The sequence below is a fragment of the Falco naumanni genome, chromosome 5, assembly GCF_017639655.2.
Source record: "Falco naumanni isolate bFalNau1 chromosome 5, bFalNau1.pat, whole genome shotgun sequence".
NCBI classification, from domain to species: Eukaryota; Metazoa; Chordata; class Aves; order Falconiformes; family Falconidae; genus Falco; species Falco naumanni.
The window spans coordinates 85,865,757-85,885,770 of NC_054058.1; the positions used below are offsets into that span (position 1 = coordinate 85,865,757).

At 43.6% G+C, this 20,014-nt stretch overlaps 1 protein-coding gene across 2 annotated transcripts in view; it reads left to right on the forward strand.

Moving 5' to 3' along the window:
* Nucleotides 1-3,729: 3,729 nt before the first annotated feature.
* MAPK12 (mitogen-activated protein kinase 12) overlaps nucleotides 3,730-20,014 on the forward strand; it is a 42,431-nt gene continuing 26,146 nt past the window's right edge. The window contains exons 1-4 of one of the 2 annotated variants that reach the window (XM_040596452.1): nucleotides 3,730-4,579; nucleotides 5,374-5,503; nucleotides 15,026-15,084; nucleotides 19,860-19,971. In XM_040596452.1, coding sequence (XP_040452386.1) covers nucleotides 4,464-4,579; nucleotides 5,374-5,503; nucleotides 15,026-15,084; nucleotides 19,860-19,971 — 417 coding nt within the window. In that variant the 5' untranslated portion in view covers nucleotides 3,730-4,463. Of the gene's footprint in view, nucleotides 4,580-5,107; nucleotides 5,176-5,373; nucleotides 5,504-15,025; nucleotides 15,085-19,859; nucleotides 19,972-20,014 lie in introns of those variants that run through there. The other variant, XM_040596453.1, reaches the window with a different exon arrangement.

A 20,014-nucleotide genomic window follows, 5' to 3' on the forward strand; every position in this document is an offset into this window, starting at 1 on the left:
GTGTTTATGGATGCAGCAGAATTCTCTAAAGCCAGTCTTTAGAAAATCAGCAAACTCGCACAAGTGAGAGTACCAAGTGTCATTAATTTATGAGTACAGGCAAAAAGCCTAAGGGTTTTTAAGGGACAAGTACCAAGAGACTCAGAAAGCTGCATTAGTGTCGCTGTCACTGACCTTCTTTCTGCTGTAAGATAAAATATTGAACTGACATGCTTAAAATGGTCTAGGTTTTCACTACAAGGAGGGAATATATTGTGAGTTTCCTATGCAAACACTGGTCTTCCAACCAAGCCAACACTCAATCCATTAGATGGGAAATTTCTACATAATGAGCAAAACTGTTCAATTAGGCTTCAATCTTGCATGCATACAAATGGTTCATTTTGCACTCACATAGTCTCCCAGCTTCAATTATTGTCACTAATTAAGATATGTACTGTAGCACAGAGATTTTAGCTAGTCCTTTTAGGTTCCAATTTAATCACAAATAACACTGAACACAGGAGAAATACTGAATCACAGTGGTAGCCCTGAGACAAACATTAGATTTGCCATAACTGGCAGCCTCCACTGAGCCATACTTTGCTCCTTATAAAATGTTCTGTAGATTAGCACAAAGGTAATATATTCCTATTTCATACTCATTTTATAATAGTGTCTGGAGGCTCAAATCAAGAATAAACCCTAGTTACATTACATTGCATGCAAAAATATCACACCATACTCCTGCCCTGTCCAGCTCTCTCACTGGGTTGAGATGGAAACACAACAAATGAATGCAATGTTAAGGAGGATGGGAAAGATGGGTGGGGTACCACCAGGGTTTTGGTGCTTTAAACGGGTGATGTGCACAACTGTGTAGTGACAAGCAAAGCTATCAAACTGTGATAGCCATTAACACTGCTCATATGATTTTTGCACTAAAGTTGGGATACTCTTCAACACAAGACTATTTTTTCCTCTGTGCAGAATAGCATCTCAGACTGCAACAATCTGTGACAGTTTAAAAACTAAACTCCTACACTTTATTGTAGGAATGAGTGTGAAAAGGATCTTTAGGCAGGCTCTGAGGAGAAAGAGTTAGGAGAGGGTTAAAAGCAGTTGGTTTATACATAGCTGTCTGCTATACTCCACACTCAGCCTGGCTTCCTCCACCCCCTCCAGCAAGCATGAATAATGGGGTAGTAAATAGCTACTTAGTAAGTTCTCACTCAACCTCTTGAACAAATTAAAGGGATAGTGTAAAAAATAAAAACTTTTTTTTAAAAAAAAAGCATTTAGATGGCGCATATATATTCCTTTCTGCTGATGGCTATGTGCTCTGGCGAGGCCCCCAGGGGTGCTCCGCATCCCAGAAACTGGAACCGAAGCACCCTGCTCAAGGGGCAGAGACACAAAACCAGAAATGTTGCAAAATAGTTGGCAGCAGCTCCAGTGGGGAAGGGTGGGGACACAACAACATGGGAATATTTTCAGATGAAAACTGAGATTTTTTTTATTATTATCGTTATTTAAGTTTTACTTATTGTTGTAATAAATAAAATGGACTTACTTCCTCCATGGCAACTTATCTAAGTAGACAAAACCAGGGTGCTTTTTTCATGGTGGGGATATAGACAGCTGGTTAAAAAAATAATATTCTAGGAATCAGCTTTTGACAATTCAGCAAGATGTTTTGTTTATTGACATTTAAGGTATATTTAACAGAACTGAATTACTCGTATGTGAACTAGTGATTCAAGAATACAATGACCATATGGAAGACATCTTACAGACATAGACAGAACGTTGGGAACATGTTTGATTTTTCAATGGACTTTGTATGATTTCCTGCTTCTTCCTGTTGAAGCCGCCTTGCCAGTACTTGGACTGGGGACCAAGGTCCCAGTCCCTCTCCCTCAGAGTGACGCCACCTTTGCTCAGAGCCAGGTAGCCAGCCTGCAGTTCAGCTCCTGACAAACTAAGTGGTGCCATTGTATCACTGCTAATTAACACTTTGTTGCGAGCAGCATTGCCATCAAACTCTCTCAACAGACTCCATATATGCAGAATTTCTCAGGAAAACATGGTGAGCTTTTTCAGCGCTCTCTTGCAGAGCTCCAGCATTGAAGCCTCACATCCAGGCTGGAGTGTAAATTGAGCTCTCAGTCCCCGGAGGGATTAGAAAGACTACTGTAAGCATCCCATCTACTTCATGTGCTTTGCAGCTGATGGCAACCTGCCAAAACACTGAAAGTTGGCTCTTTAAAAAACAACAACAAAGGTATCAAAATAAATGTTTCCTCCCAGTAACGACCTTGCCATGCTCCCCTTTATGGGATGGGCATTAGAAAAGTGGTATTTTTCCATCATTCATGCATTTATCTTTTATTCATGATGTTTGAAGAAGATCCCATTTTGTTCTATAAACTTTACAATAAACATATGCCAAAAGCAGAAACATCTGATAGCATCCCTTTTATAATTTACCCTGGCAAGCACACAATGCCTGGGATAAGATACAGCCGCAGTATCCTGTTAGTCCCATTGCAACAGATTGTCTTTGGGAAAAACACATTACCATGTATCCAGCTGAGCCTAGCAGAAAGCTGAGGCTCACACATTTTGTGATGCTGCTGTAAGATCTATCAACTGTGGATGGATCCAAGTTTCTCATCTCACTCCCCACACGGACACTTTTAATGGTTTTACTGGACAAAGCTTCCCTTGTTGCAACAGGCTGATTTCCCAGTCTCTTCAGTAAGTTTATCAGTTTCTCTGCTGCTGTGTGTGTGACCTGATGGGGAAAGGTGGTCTTGTACGACCTACACTGCTACCTCATCCATCTGTAGCAAAGTATACCTAAATACTTAAATGAAGGAAAAACATGGGAAAACCAGCATTGGCCAACTTTGTCAATGAAATAAAAATATCTTACAAAAGTTTCTCTTTAATATTCTCATCTTCTGCATTAGAGTAACGTTGTCTTGGTGCTGGGTTAGTACTTTCATCTACTGTATCAAAATCATCTCCTTTCCACCTCGATAAAAAGCAAGCAATAAGAAAGCATCATTTTGCCACAACTGAATAAAGGAAAGGTAGGTGACGGGTCAAAAGCAGAACTAATCCTTACTGTATTAGAAACATATATATTCCTTGTTAAAAGTAATTAACTGATTGACTGGCTTACAACTGAGTGGAAGCTGCTCTACCCTTCACAGCCATCACCTGAATAGCAAAATGGCATGAAAGTGGTCAGAAATTTAAAAAAACAAATTAAAAAAAAAAATCTGTTGGGACAGTGGATTTAAAAGCAGACGCGTACCATTAATCTAACACTTGCCATGAATCTCACATTACCTGCCAAATGCCAGAAGCTTGCTTTCCAATTTCACTATCCCAGGGAGTCGAACAGGTTGCCAGTCAGCAGAGCGCAGCGCTGGGATGCACAGCTGCTGGGGAGGGATGCTTTCCTCCCAAGCCGATGCTTAAATATTGGGAGGAGGGAAAGCAGGGCTGCTCTTCCACATGGAAAGTTCTGGGCCCATGGCAACTATGGAAAAGGCATCAGGAACAACAACACTTGGCCAGGTTGCCCCTTTTGAGCTAAGCCACAAATTGAACTCTAGTGACAGCAAGTCTGAATTATCTAACCTCAGCAACATTGCTCAGGGGTGAAGTCAGACAAAACAAAGGCTTTACCAGATCCCGAAGGACAAGAATTTTAATGATATTCACACAGAGGATATGTAAAACATTTTTTAAAGCAGGTCTTTGCCTTACACACGTCGGCCCAGGCCTATTTAATCACAGGGATAGGGAGAAGGTCGCCCTCCTCCCTGCTGCAGCCCTGCAACTGTTTCAAGCTGCCGCTTCAACTGCTCCATGCGGCACCACTTGCTCAGAGCGGCTGAGCCGCGTGTGCCAGCCGCTAGTTAACGGCACAAACTGCGGTGCGGAGCGGGGTGTCCGGCCCCGCGGCGTGCCGGGGAGCCCGCAGCGGCTCGCCTCCCTGCTCCCCGCGCTCGCCCGCAACAGCCCCTCCGATTCCTTAACGCTTCCACCTAAGAGCCAGCCGCATCCCGTCAGATCCCGAACGCGACGGCTCGGCGAGCCCCCCGCGAAGCGTCGCGCCGCGCCGAGCGGGCCGGGCCGGCTTCGTCCTCAGCCCCGCGGCAAGGACCGGGGCGGGCAGCGGGAGCCTCGGCACCTGCTTCCCCGCCCGTGCGCGCCCCCGACGCCTCTCGCCAGCCCGGCGGAGCACAGCCCCAGGTGCCCGGGAGCGGAGGGGCGGGCGCGGCCCCGGCGGGGGACAGGCGAGGCGGGCGGGCCTCCCGGCGGGGGGTGCGCGGGGCGGGAGGCGCCGCTCGCCCAAGCCCAGCCCCTCGCCGCAGCCCGGCTCGGCGGCGCTGGCCGCTCCCGCTCCCCGCCACCCCCCAGCCCGGGCTCTTTGTCGGCGGGTGCCGGCGGGGGGCCGCAGCGCCATGTCCTCCCCAAAGAACGGCTTCTACCGGCAGGAGATCACCAAGACCCTCTGGGAAGTGCGGGACCGCTACCGGGACCTGCAGCCGGTGGGGTCCGGCGCCTACGGAGCCGTCTGGTGAGCGGGGCGCGGCGGGGCGGGGCAGCCCGGGAGGGGGCGGTGGCGGCGGCGGGGCGCCGCGGTGGCCTCTGCCCGGGGCCGGGGGACGCGGCTCGGCCCGCTCCGGCCGGCCCTCTCCCGCCTTGCTCCCTGCCAACTTTTTCCGGTTATTGTGCCTGGCCCCGCCCGGTGGCGCCGAGCCCCGCGGGGGCTGAGGGGGGCGGCCCCGCTGCCCACCTGGCCGCCCCCGAGCCGGGCGCCGGGCGGAGCCGCCTGGGGAGCCCCGCTCTCGGCAGCGGAGCCCGCGGGCGTGCCGCCCGCCCTGCCGCCCCAGCGTGCTTTCCAGCCCGGGGCGCCGCCCCAGCCCTGCCCGGGAGCGCTGCCCGCGGCTTCCCCGGCGCGGCCGCGCCCCCGAAAGCGGGGTGGTGGCCCTTGGGGCGGGTCGCCCGGTTTGGCTTTGTGGCGGTTTTGTGGGATTTTTTGCTCTTGTTTTTTCGCTTTTTTTTTTTTTTTTTTTTTCCCCTTTCTCCTCAGACGTACCTCTTTAAAGTTCTTGAAAACTGGCTACTTTTCATCACGGGGCCCGGCAGCCCGTTGAAAGGGAGAGGCCGGAGGTGGGCGCTGCCGGCCCGGCGCCCTGGGGAGGGGTGGCGGGGCCCGGCACCTGGCGGGCGGCCGGGCCTCCCCCTCACCGGGCGGCCGGGCCTCCCCCTCACCGGGCGGCCGGGCCTCCCCCTCACCGGGCGGCCGGGCCTCCCCCTCACCGGGCGGCCGGGCCTCCCCCTCACCGGGCGCTTCCCTTTCCCTCGCAGCTCAGCCGTCGATGGAAGGAGCGGTACCAAAGTGGCCATTAAGAAACTGTACCGCCCGTTTCAGTCCGAGCTCTTTGCCAAACGAGCCTACCGAGAGCTGCGCCTCCTGAAACACATGAAGCACGAAAACGTGAGTTGGGTCGGGAGCAGATGCCGCCCCCAAGGCCGTGGTTTGCACACCCTAAAACCAAAGAAGTTACATAGATTTGGGCAAGGCAGACGTGTAGCTGAATGGAATTCAGGAATATTTCAGCCTGTGTTTGGTTCGTGTATCCTTTATCAACAAACATCTCACATAAACGAGAATATTTTGTGGGAAACACCACTTCATGTCCGTGTCAGAAAGGTTGGTTGGGGAAGGTTAGGACCACAGTGGAATTTGTGCTCAGAGCTAGTGAGAGAGATTAAGGACCAAAATTTACAATTTCCCTCACTATATTCCTGTGAACTGCCAGAGAATGCAGAGCATGGGTCTGTGCCTGTGGATCTGGGGTGCCAACATCTCTTTATGTTTTCTTTCTTTTCCTAAACTTGTATGAAGATGCCTGTAGTACACATGCATATCTTTGGGGAGAGAGTAGGCTTTTCCTTGTTTTTTATTGTTCATGAAACATATGAACGTTTTGAGATTGTACTAATGTGAAACAGGAAAAGTTCGTGAATGACTAAATAAATTGTTTTACTGGGAAGCGTAGAATAGGATACAGAGCTTTGCAAAGATTCCCATGTAATGTGAAGGAAGAACAACCGTAGAAGGAAGTGTAGAAAGTCTCATTGAGATAAAGATACTTGGTCCCGATAGTGCTTAGTGGTTTAAAAAAGTATGGACTCTAGGTGAGAAGGGTCCCAGGGTGGACTTGGAGAATGCATGGGGGGTGGGAGGGGAGAGAGAGAGTTTGGGGGGAGTTGCTAAAATTATGCTTTATAATGTGGGAGATTAGAGCATAGCTCCATTAAGATGGTCTTCAAGGAAAGCTAAGAGATCAAAAGCAAGGATGAGAGAAACTGATAATAACAATAGCCGGTTATTGCCATTCATGTTGTAGCATTAATATTGTGAGTAGCAACAATATCTAGGTTTGTTCTGAAGAATAATCTGTGGGCTATCCTGACTGTCCAGAAAAAAAGAGACTTTTTCATAGACTTAAGAACCTGTGTGCCTGTAAATGTTTTAGTCTGAATCTTTTAATACATTTGATTATTTTGCTTGATTCCTTTGAGGCAACTTCTTCATAAACCACTGCTGTATGTGTTAAAGAGTTAATGTTTGCAGGGAACTTCTGTGTCATGCATGTGGGCTTTCATACTCTCAGCATTTTCTTTACTGAACATTTGGGAGCAGAGCAGCTCGTGCAGTTGCCAAGCTCCTAACTGTGTCCAGAATTTTGAGATTATTCTGGGAAACGGAAGAAAAATAATCTGTTGGGTAGCATTTTCCACTCCTGGCAGTTTTCATGCAGTGTATGCCCTTCAGGGTAAACTCTGGAACCCCTCCATAGACTCATTTGATAATTTAAAGAGTCTAGAAGAAAATGCTCACTGGGGAACGTGAGCACAATCTGTGAAAGTTACAAATCAATATATGTGAAGGAAGGGAATAATTCACAGTCCTAGGAAATAGTTCAGGCTACAGAAAGAGGAATCTGGTCTGCGTACTAAGGAAAAGTTTTACTATGAATTATGGCATCTACTCATTAGAGAACAAAGACTGAATAATGATCCTGCAGGGATTTGCGGGCACCGTGGAAGCAGAAGCTGACTACTCCACCCATCTGTGATAAGGCTGACATGGCAGTACAGCCCATCAGGAGAATTTCCGTCTGCCATCCTAGCCTCACACCCTTATGTCAGTTGTTTCACTCAGCGTGAATTAGGAATAGCAACAATGCCTTCTAGGTTTTCCGGTCCCTGTGCTGATCTCGGGATACTCCTTTAGCCTCTCCACCAATGCAAAATTAAACCAGAATGGCACTGTCACTCCTTGTCAGGATTTTCAGCCCTCCGCTTTGACCCACCACCATTCTGTCAGAGGCTTTTTTTTTCTTTGCGTATTTCCACCAAAGAATGAAGTCATTGTTCAATGTACAATTCCTGAAGTAATTGTTTCAGAGGCCACAATGAAATAGCAATGCCACTGTCTTCTCTTGTCTTGGGCATTGGTAATCTAAGTGTGTAGAGGATGTGGTATGTGGTAGCAACTCTTAAGGGTATTGATACTATGCATTAGGCTTGGGATATTGTTGCAATGTTGCACTAATCTGCCAGTACAAATCTTCATCCTGCTTTTTTCCAACTTCAGGATATAAACTACTTCAGTGTTGTTTATTTGATGGTTAAAATTACATCCAGTTCGCTCTTCTGATGTCTTTTTCTTTCAAAATTGCTTCTGTAATCATGAAGCATTTGATGTTGGATTACATGAAGAGCGTGGTGATTCGTTTGTTTCACTGTCATTACCTCCCGATGGACCATCTCTGCCATTCATAGCTTTTGGGGAAGTGTTGTGTTAAACATGTAGCAATATGTTATAGTTTATTTAACCCTATGCTGTATTCAGAATGATGGAAGAAATTGTAATGATCTGACACATTTTGTTAAAAATAGTATCTGTGATGCTCCATTAAGGTAACAGAAGATACCATTAAACTCATGCCACAGTGATATATAATTATCAGTGTGTCATGCTTCAGTGAAGAAAATGGAGGAAAACTGCTTAATACCCTAGATGACCTCCATTACAGACCCTCTGAGGAATACACTCATCTGCTTAACGTGGGGTGGGTGCAGCACAACCAGGAGTGCTGTAAAAAATGAGTCATTCTCCTGAATTTTACTGGAACTGTATTTTACCTTGGAAGGGAAGCTAACTCACAGGTTAATTTGCTTGTCTATTTAGGTGTTTTCAGGAGGAGACAGCTCTGATTGCTGGCATGACTTGCCTTTGTAGCATATATAGTAGACATTTGTTCTCCCTAATGGCTCTCAAGTGTGATGTTACTTAAATGTAGTGAGGAATATTTCTATATAAACCATGCAAACTTGGTAGCATTGGACTTCTCATCAACTCTTTGCAAGCAAATCCAGAGGAGGAATGGTGTTGAGGACTAGGGGGCAGAGGCTGTGTGTGAAGAGGATGAGGCCTTGGCTGTTAGGAGATAAATCACAGCCCTTAATGGCACTGGTATCCATGTATTTGGGGTTTTTTGGTAGGCCTTTGAGAGGATCTCAGATGTTTCACAAAGCTACTTCTACTGCCTTAGAGGCAGTGTAATGCAGATCAATTCCTCAGACATTGCCAAAAAGAAAAGTTAGTTTCCAGTGGAATAAGCTGTCGGATCACTCTGTAGCTGCATAAACATATATTTTGGCACAAGAGAGGGAATGGTGTGAAAATGAGGAATAAAATCAGCTAAGACAGTATGAAGAAAGCACTGTTTTTGGGGTGGTTTCTTTCTTCATTTATTCATGCTAGCTTCAGGTACTCATCCAGTTACAGCCTTAGCTGCTCTTGATTATTTCTTCGACATCTGCTGCATCTTGCATAGAAGAACAGACTGTTTACCTTTAGGAAGGTGGGGTTTTTTTTCAGTAGTGCTGTTTTTGTTCCCTGTTTCTTTCCATGCTGTGCTCAGTTAAAGTGAGGACCCTTAAAACTATATATTATGGCTCTGTCTTAAAACCAAAAATAGTGAAAATATGGTCAGTGCTAATTTTGGCCCTGGCCTTGGCTCTCAAACATTTGCATAGCTCTTCATTTGTGTATTCTTCTGAAGTTAATGGAGATGTCTGTGTATGCAAAGCTAAACCCAGACAAGTAAGCGGAGGTGCAGAACCTTTAGTTTCATTTGGCAAATAACTTGGATTTTCTTATGTACTTGGACTGGAAGTGATACCGTGATACCCACTTTTGTTGAAACAACTGCACAGTGGCTCATGCCCTTCTCACCTTCACGTTTGCTAACAGAAGTTTTGAAGTTGCCAGCAGGAGTGCAAAATAGCTGGCAAGGGGAGGTGGCACTGGAGAGAGGGAGAGAAAAGCAGCTCGTGCTGATGTCTTTAGTTACGTCAGAGTGGGGATTTTATCAAAGTGTGGTGCATACATGTGTGTATACATGTGTATATATCTGTATATGTATAAGCACCCACAGGAATTCTGAAGCAGTTCTACCAACGTAAATTCTGAATGTGTTTCTGGTGTAAAAATTTTGACAAATGCCCATTAAACGTTTCTTGGGTCAGTATATTCTACAGATGTTTTCTCTTTCTGGAAATCCCGTATGTAAGAGGCAACTGCAATATTTGTTTAAAGGTACTCTATGTTATAGAGTCATATAATTGTTTAGGTTGGAGAAGACCTTTAAGATCACCAGGTCCATGCTCTCGCTCACTGCTCTGAGTGGAAACTGTTCTCTGCTGTATTCCCACATCAGAAGACCAGTGTGTGTTTTGCATTATAAGAACCATGTAGGGTTGGGTTTTTTTTTCCCCTTTTGGAAGGAACTCAGGTATTCAACAGACACCAAACTGTCTGTCTCTCTACAGTTACATTTCTGAGGATGATGCAGGCCTTTACTTTTAGGTTGGCTAATATTTAATTCTGTTGACTTCCATATTTTGAAAAAATGTTGGGCTTTTTATTTATGCCTACGCAGTGTCAACCAAGGGAGGAGTTTGTTCCAGAGAAAATAGTGGGGCACTCTATGTTCCTGCCTTAGGAAGATCTTAATACTGACCTTTTGCAGTTCACTAGCCTGATGTGAGCATTGGAAGAGCAACAGCCTCTGCAGTGTACAAAATCAGAACAACAAAGGAGCAGCAGATGAGCAATGCCTTTACAGATGAAAGTGCGCTCACTGTGTTAGAGGTTTCCCACAGCAAGTCCTGCAGGACTGAACCAGCTAAAATTTCACATCCTTTGGGAACACAAGTACCAGTAAAGTGCTATTCAGTAATCCTGGCTGAAGAGGGCAAATCTTGTGAGTCTTTATGAAAGCAAAAATACAGTTGTAACTGGATAGTTTATTGCTGTCAAAAGTTTGTAGGGCAGAAACACTCCTGGCTGCTTTTATGGGGGCTGAAATCTTAGCACAGCTAGTAAGGAGCTAACAGGACACCAGAGTCACTTATTGTGGTACTTAAAAGCCAGTAAATCAATATAGTGGTACTGGTTGCCATTTCTGCTTATTTTCACAAACCTGCCTAATAGGTGTTTCACCTAGGCTGGACTTCAGCTGATAGCCATTTATTCACACCCCAGCCTTGGCTACTAATAAAGCAGACTGACTAGCTTAGTCCAGTAAATGAAAATAAGGAAGACAGCACTGAAACCCAAACCTTCTCTTTGGATTGCCATCCAAACCAGAGATGAAGATGTGTCTGTCTGCAGGATTTGGGTGTGTCCAGTGTTACATATGGGTCCTTTGAAAGAAGATCATAGTGATGCTCATGGGTATGGCTTGTGCTGACTGGCAGGAGAAAAGGAAAGGAGCTCTCAGTGCATCAGCAGGCATCTCTTGTGTCATGTAGTAGTAATTAGTGAGGAAGAAAAATGCAAGCCCTGTGCGTGGATAGTTAAAATTTTAAAAAGATTGAGACTTCTTAGTATAGTAAAAGGATGCAGGTGCCCTGTGATGTGAAATACTGCAGGAACGTGAAGCTGAAGCTAACTTCATGCAGAAAATTTAATGCAGCATAATATGTAGTTCAGTGGACCCCAGCAGCGATCTCTCTTAAAACATGTACTTGTGTTTGTAGCCACAGTGCCAAAGCCACTCAACTTCACTGTGTTTTCATGCATAACATCTGCAAGAGAAAGCAGCACTTACTGTATGAGACATAACCTACATTACTTATTAATTTATACAAGATCTGAGTCTTTCATTGATGTGCTGCTGGTTACATCAGAAACTCCTTTAGAGAAATGCAATGTAACAGTCCTTGAACAGAAGTAGTCCAATAAATGAAAGTGCAGGTGAGGATAGAGATGAGCTCTTCATGGTTGTGCTCTACTGCTGGAATAACGTTTGGAAAACGAGGCAGCTGAGCAGGGAAGGGCAGAAACCACCAAATCAATGCAAAGCTGTTAATTATTTGTTGACATTATTTGTTGACAGTAGTTAAAGTTGGTCAGGGTGATCATTATAAATGTATTGTCAGGGATAACAGACAATAGAGGTAAGAAAGGCTGGAGACACTGCCACCCACTGCCCACTGGCTTCATAGGGAAGAGATGTAATCAACCACGTAAATATATTGAGTAAAAGCATACCTGTGGAAAACAAGTTATGCCACTAGACGGTAGTTTTGCTGTTACTGTGGTTTTGCTTTGCAGGAGGATGGGAGAGGCACAGTATTACACTCTCTCCTAGAGATACCAAGGAAGGTACTTAAGTGGAAGCTCCAGAAAATCAGTCAAATGGGGCAGTAGGAAACAAGATGCATCCTTTGTGGGCTAATTCATTTGAGAAATTACCTTTTGGCAGAGTTAATGGGGGGGGGAAAATGAGACCCTGTAGGGGTAGTACTGCTGCTGAAATTGCCATTGCAGAGTATACTGGGTTCATTCCTCAGCTGTGCTTCCATCTCTGATAGTATCGGAATTGTGCTGAATTGACACCAAAAGTAGACCTACAGAAGGTTACATTCATAGAGGCCACACTATGAAAAATAAATGATTTTTGCAGTTGTTTCATGGTGTCTTACTTTTGTGCTTTGCCATTGTCTTTAATTATTGTGAAGTTTTTTTACAGATGCTGTATTTAATTGAGAGCGTTTTAGACAGACACGGGATTTTCCATGATATTATGGAGAAGGGAGTTTCCTACACTTTATCCAGTTCTTTTTCTTTTCCTGAAGAAGTAGCTGGAGTTATATCTTCCTTGGAGGATTTATTTTATCCTGTACCTCCTTGTGCTTAATATATCTGCAGAAAGCTGTGACCTAAATGGAAATACTAATGACTCTGTTCCAAGGAAAATCATCCCGAAGCGCAGCTATTAAATAAAGATCACTGAGCAAAAGGAAATGGGTCCCTCACTTTTATTTTTAAATTGATTAACTATTAGTATGTCTTACAGTTTTGGAAATTAAAATGGATTTGGGGATTTTTAGAAAGCTTGCTTTGTAAAGCAAGAAAAGAAGTATTGTGAGATCCTTGACATTAAAAGTTTTCTGGTTTGTTATTTCAAATTCCCTTCAGCAGAGACTGAGTGTTGGTCTCGATGGTATCCTTCGCTGCAGAGGATTTGTAGCAATAATAAGCTTGTCTCCATGAGTTTGCAACCTTACCTCAGAAGTCATGTATATTGTATATAAGATAGCATTAAGTAACTACTGGGAACTCTGTTTTCTTGAATGGAGCAGCAGTGAAATGTTGGTGAACTTCATTAAGTGTGTTCTGGGGCTGGTATGTTCTTTATGGGCACGTGTTCTTCATGCTCCTGTGTTTCACAGCGGGTGCCTGATAATGCTTTGGTGCACAGGTGGATGTGGTACAGCAGCCACACAATTTTGTCCTCTCAGGTGTCTTTATTTTGTTGTTGTGATGTCCCTATGTCTTTCATGGCTACAGTCAGATGTGTGATGGGGTTTATTTTCTTACATTTCTTGCTTAGGTAAATGAAGGCATGGAAATACCTCCTTGAAGAGGACAAGCAGGACTTCTGAAAAAGTGGGACTTGATAGGGAAAGAAGTGCATATGGGATAAGATCACTGCTAAAACATTGACTTCCTTCTTTTTAATACTGAAATTTGTGGAGAGCATACAACATTTCTGGCTCTCTGTATGTATATGAACATGCTGCCTTAGGAAATGTCTGTAGAGTTGCATTGTGCTTCGCTGTTGTCATGTACATAGTCTTAATCCTGCTCTCCTCCCTTTCACTCCCTGCCTCCACATAGAAATGGAAAACCTTATGTAAAACTTCCATGCAGAAACCTAAAAAAATAATTTCTTGCTGTAATGATAGCACTGAAGGTATTACTTCAAATAATAACTACATCCCCTGTGAGTTTAATTACTGTTCTGTGGTAGTTATATTACTCTTATTTAATTAGTTTCATATAACAGTCCTCAGGAAAATATTAGCGATTTTTCTCAAATGTGGCTACAAAGAAAGAGTTGTAATTTTCTGTCTTCACTTTTATTAGTTTTTCTGTCTAGTTCACCATCAGGACATTTTGACAATATCTAGGCTAACTGTAGTATTATACACTGAATGTGGAAAGACTAAAAATACATGCAGTAAGGATTTCATCACAGTTTGGGATCTTTATTTAAATGTTTAAATAAAGGAAGTTGTCTTTCTTGCATTTTTTTCCTCCATTTCTGCTCTCCTTCTACTTTGTTTCATGTAGTTTTTTGAAAGATAGTTCTTTTGGGGAACGATTAAGAAACAGTAGTAATGTTGAAAGTCCATCTTGATTGTTATCAAAGTAGACTTTGCAGTCCTTCTTTTAGTTAGATGAGAACATCAGCCAACATATATATGCCATTAGCCCTGTTTTCTTTCTTGAGTTTCTATTTTTATGCAGTTTTAGTCCAATATATAATCTGATGTTCTTAAACTATATGGTCATCAAGGTATGGCTGAACAAGGTTATAAAGGTTATGAGTCTCTTAGCTTGCTTTCCAGCAAACCCCTGCAAACCGGGGTCGACATGGCAGCCTGCACCTGGGAAACACAACGAGCAGTCCAGGGCTTGAGAGGCTTCCTCTGAGCAGACAAAAATGGTCATGAATTAGCAGTAGGAGTAGAAAAGAAGCAACTCTAAAAGCCTGTGCTGTTTAGGCACTGCCTGGATTAAGCAGCATCCAAGCAGAGATCTGGCTTTAGGCAATCCCAGCTACATCTTTTGGAGCTTTAAGTTCTCTATATTTAATTTGCTGAAGTTTAATGGGTTTAAGAGAAGCATTTGCAGTTACCATAATGCATCTAGTCAGCTGGTATAGTTCTGCTGAAAACTATACTAGTAGGAAAAATGTGGTGGGAAATCTGTTTTACTAGATTGTTACTTCTCTTTTGAGTGATAGAGTGCTTTTGTTTCATGAAAAATACTCTTAAGGAGAACGTAAGGTATAAGCCATAGTAAATAATATTAAACTCTTGATAATTTAATCTCTGTGAAAACAGTTTTTTTCTAGTTTCTTCTCCACACTCCCAATTAGATAACTGTAGTTTATATACCTAAATTACTCTGTTACTGAAATTAGAAGATGTTTAAAGTGTTCTTCATTGATAAGGAACAGGCCCAACTAGGTAAATAGCACTTATGACTGCTTCAGGTTATAAACCGATTTGTGTGGTTTATTTTCAATGCTTCAGTGGTTAAAGTTAAAAGAGGCTCTCTCCTCTTACATAAAACTGTTAGCCTCTGAACTTTTTGTTCAAGGAGATGCAGGTTTGTTGTTGTTTTTAACACAGAGCCAAGCAGCCCTCAGTTATAAAATTTAACACGTGACAAACCCTGGTGTTGCTAGGCACTACTTCAGGTATTTTTTCTGCCATCTTTATGCCTGTAGCTAATGTCTCACTATGGAAATGTTTTTGATTATTTTTTTTCACTTACTATGCAGTTTGGGATTTTTTTCTGTTAAATCAGTATTAATGCTTTTTTTCTTTTTCTTTCTCTCCCCCTCCCCCCTTATTTTAGGTCATTGGAATATTGGATGTGTTCACACCAGATGTAACACTGGAGAAGTTTAATGACTTGTAAGTTCTGAGTTGCTTGTGTTTGAGAGCAGGGCATTGTTGCTTGTGTGGGAGAAAGGGTTGTTGCTTTTTTAAATGGAGAATTCCAAAATTGTTGCGTCATGGATTTTTTTTTTCTTGATTTCATCTTAATAGAGCTCTTATGTGCAACTTCAGATTTGGTAGGCTGACAATTTCAGATTGTCATTAGAACCAATTATGTTATGAAGTGTGTACTTCTTTCAGCCTTTAGTAACTGGCAGTTTGGTGGATTCCCTAATCCACCTTTCAAGTATGATTTCTTGCTCTAAGGCCTAGGTTGCCCAAATGGACAATTTTTAACCCAAACAAGTAGGCTGAAAATGATCCTGCTCCATGACACATCTCTGTGTGATCCATCTTAATTCAAGGATTAGTTAGAAACTGCTGATGGTGCTGTGTTTTTTAGTGATTATATGTGCTGTGTTCTCTTGTACTCCCTGACTGGTTTCCCAGCCCAGTGGTCCAAACAGCACATGGTATAGATCATTTCTAGCACCGGGCAGGTACATCTCCCTGACATTTTGGCAGCACCTCTGACACAAGATACTTAGCATGTCTGCTGTCTTGCTTGTGGATCCTGCTGCAGTTCTTGTGAATTAGAGTTACTAAACAGTGGTGAGAAGTCCTGTTGTGCTTAATGTAGATTTCATGTTACATTCATAGAAGTGTTCTGGGTTTCATCTGGTGTAGCTGTGTTTCAAAAAGACCCTAGCATATTTATATCTTAACAACAAAAGCTATCTGACAGGAAAATGTAGAAAACTAAGTACAGAAAACATAGACCATGTGTTTGTATTGATTATTTGGGCCAAAATAATAATTGAGCCAAAAAGGATGTTGTCACAGAATGACGGAATGGCTGGGGTTGGAAGGGACCTCTGGTGATCATCCAGTCCAACCTTCTGCTAAAGCAGCTTCACCCAGAGCAGGTTGCACAGTGACACGTCCAGGCGAGCTTTGAATGTCTCCAGAGAAGGAGACTCCACAGCCTCTCTGGCAGCCTGTCCCAGTGCTCTGTCACCCTCAAGGTAAAGAACTTTTTCCTCACATTCAGGTGGAACTTCTTGTGTGGCAGTTTGTGCCCAGTGCCCCTTATCCTGTCACTGGGCAGCACTGAAAAGAGCCTGGCCCCATCCTCCTGACACTCAACCCTGAGATATTTACATTCATTGGCAAGATCCCCCCTCAGCCGTCTCTTCCCCAGGCTACACAGGCCCAGCTCCCTCAGCCTTCCCTCACAGGGGAGATGCTCCAGTCCCCCCACCATCCCTGTAGCCTCCGCTGGGCCCTCTCCAGTAGTTCCCTGTCTCTCTTGAACTGGGGAGCCCAGCACTGGACACAGCGCTCCAGATGTGGCCTCACCAGGGCAGGGCAGAGGGGCAGGATCACCTCCCTCGACCTGCTGGCCACGATCCTCCTAATGCCCCCAGGATCCCACTGGCCTTCCTGGCCACCAGGGCACACCGCTGGCCCATGGGCAACTGGCCGCCCACCAGCACTCCCAGTCCCTTCCCCGCAGAGCTGCCCCCCAGCAGGTCACCCCTGGCCTGTGCTGGTGCTGGGGTTACAGGCGCAGGACCCCACACGGGCCTTTGTTGAACTCCATCAGGTCCCTCTCCACCCAGCTCTCCGGCCTGTCCAGGCCTGGCTGAAGGGCAGCGCGGCCTCCTGGGGGATCAGCCGCTCCTCCCGGTTCTGTATCACCAGCAAACTGCTGAGGGTGCCTCTGTCCCCTCATCCAGGGCACCGAGGGAAAGGTTGGGCAGGACCGGACCCAGCACTGACCCCTGGGGAACACCATCTCCAGGCCTCCAGCTGGTCCCTGGGCTGCTGATCACAACCTCTGAGCTCTGCCGTTCAGCCAGTTCTCAGCCCACCTCACTGCCCACTCATCTAACCCACGCTGCCTGAGCTTACCTATGAGGAGGTTATGGAGATGGTCAAAATGTCCACATTGCCTATTGTACTAGCATTTGATATAGCGTATGTAATAGAATGCACATGTATATGATTAGCATTCAAGCCCAGTGTGTTTTAAGTGGGAGCCTAAAATCATCCTTCCAAATTTTAAAGGTGCATGTCAAGTAGGAGGTATATTATTATAGTTGAAACTGCAACAGGTGGCGATTTTGCTTTTGTGGTGGTGACAGGTGGCAAAATTTGCTTTCAAGACTTTGGGCAAGCTGTTAGAGATGAGCAGAGGCAGATGTGAACATTTGCAATGGAAGTCAAGAAACAGCTTTTGTGAATTTAAGTCAGATGGGTCATTTGAGGGAGACTTTCTTTTTGCTGACTAGTCATGAGATGTCTGTGGCATATTGTATAAAGATCAAATTTGAGTGGATTTGTGCCTAGAAGCAGCAGAAGCAAGGTGGGTGGTTTCACCAGAGCCAGTCACTAAGGCTGGTCTTGTCTGACACCTGGGGTTTCTTAGCTGACTTGTAGCTCTCCTGTCTAGAGGGGAACATGCTCCTACTCAACCTGCCACTTTGCTGTCGTGCTCATTTAATCTACCAGTCAATGTATTAATGAAGATTGAAGACAAAGTCCCATCTACTTTATGAAAGAACAGTCCTTTCTCTGCTCATGCTTGTGTTGAACTTCCTTCTGTTTTAGAAGTTCAGCTGATTGAAATGGTGTACAAAATCAGGAATGCATAAGTCTTTATGAATTTTAAGTCCTACTCTACCAGCTGCTTTTCACCCCTTTCATCTCTGTTCCTTGCATTGTCCGTGCTTATATCATACACAACGTGCCAGAATGGGTTGTTGCTCCTCATTTTGTAAAACCTTGGGGTTTAACTGAAACTTGCAAAGAACTTAAATGCATTAACATCAAGTTCCCATTGAAGTGAATTATTAATTGGGTGCTTAACCTCCTCAGATTATTTAAGGACTCCAGCTGTGGGTTTTAAATACTTTTTTAATAATAAAAATAAGTTTGCAAAGTTTTAAGTAGTAGGTGAAGTGTTAAAAGTGAGACCATACTGTTTGATCCCATTGTTGTCCTGTTCTAATACGTTGCTCATAAATTATTACAACAGTTTGGATTTTCAGACTCAGATAGGAGTGGGTTTTCCCTCTCTTACATTTTTTTATTTCACCACCCACCTAGAACTATATTTGACTGGAAGAGATCTGAAGCCTTCAATTTGTAAACTTAGCAAATTGTATGTATGTAAAAAGTCTTACTTGTCCTTCTCATCCTGTTTTTTACAGTTCTTAATGGTTATATATTGTTTTGAACTTTGTCTATTCACATAAATCACTATCCATCCAGATCCCTGGGACTTGCACAGATGATGGCAGGCAAGCAAAATCCTGATGAATGCTTGAAGGTCACTACCAGTAGTAAAAATGTGGAGATATTTCTCTTATTTCTAGTGCCCCACCTCTTCCTACCTCTGTTTTCTCTAGAACCGTCACTAAAGTTTTTTGTTGTTTTTTTTTATGGCTCATTCCAAATATTCATGACTTCTGGGAAAAAGTATTTAATAAGTCTGAGTCCGGGGAGAACTTAATATGCTTTCAACAGTCAGGAACATCAACAAAGTTAAACTCCATTTTCTAAGTCACTTGGTCTGTTGATGGGAAATATTTTGTGTGTTATGCTGGGGGAAAGATAAGAAATGTCATTCTCTTCTCCGTATTTGCTCTGTCCTTCTACAGTTACAGAACTGAATTGCCCATCTCTTTTATCCGAAGAATAGCACATAAGTTAGTGAATGCTGGGACTGGAAGCCTGAGTCCTGATGCCCAAAGTCATGGGGAAAAAACGTTTGGTACCTATGACGTGTTGGAAATACTGCCTGTAACTCCCAATCAGTGTCCCATCTCCCTTATAACTTTATATTCAATTTCTATTTTGTTTATAGTTACAATTCTAATAGAATAAATTAAGTTTTAATGCAGGTTTAACAGTAGAAATCAGCAGAATTATAATTTGCATATTTTGACCAGAGGAAGCCCATTTTAGTCTAAATAGTAAAACGCGTAGCTATGAAACCGTGATGATATATAATTCTTCCTTTTATGGGAATGCATCTGCTTGCCTTCATAAGAAGAGGAAAACTGATGATTTTATCCTCAGGTGCCAGATGCGACTGGCTCTGTCTGTGTTCAGACCTGACTTTAAGGATAGACTCTGAAGGATGAGTTTAATTACAAGCAATGCAAAGAACAGTTCTGGATCTTAAGTGAAGATTAGCCTTGAAATACCAGCTTGGTATTCCCAAGCTTTCTGCCGCTGGTATGTCTTACCAGTACTAAGTACTGAAGATCCCATGTTGTGATCCCAGGTGAAAATTAATGGAAGTTATTGTTGCCTCCTAGTTTGATAAACTCTATTTCTGTTATGTCTGACCTTGCCTATTTGAATGAATCATCTAGATGGTTTGGTTGCTGCTAGTTCAACGCTATGATCATGATTGTGAGATATGTAGCATTGGTTTCCTGTGTAGGTGTCTCTGAATTATCACAGGGCTCTTGGTCAGTTTCTTTCTAACTAGATCAGAATCTACCTGATACCTAGCAGCTTTCCATAGTCAATGGCAGGGATGGGCAATACCTCTTTATGACAATCAAAATAGATAAAACCATAGAAACGTCGAGGGTATGGGGATGATGATGGAACTATTTGGTAAACGGAATGATATATAATTTAATATTGTCACTGAAATATAACATACAATTATTTTTCAATTTATTTGACAATTTAAAGTTACTCTGTCCTTTTTTCTTTCCTTTTTTTTCAAGCTACCTTGTCATGCCATTTATGGGAACAGACTTGAGTAAGATCATGAAGCATGAGAAACTAACCGAAGACCGAATCCAGTTCCTAGTATATCAGATGTTGAAAGGCTTAAAGGTTTGCCACTTTTACTATTATTCTGATTTCACAATATTTTTTC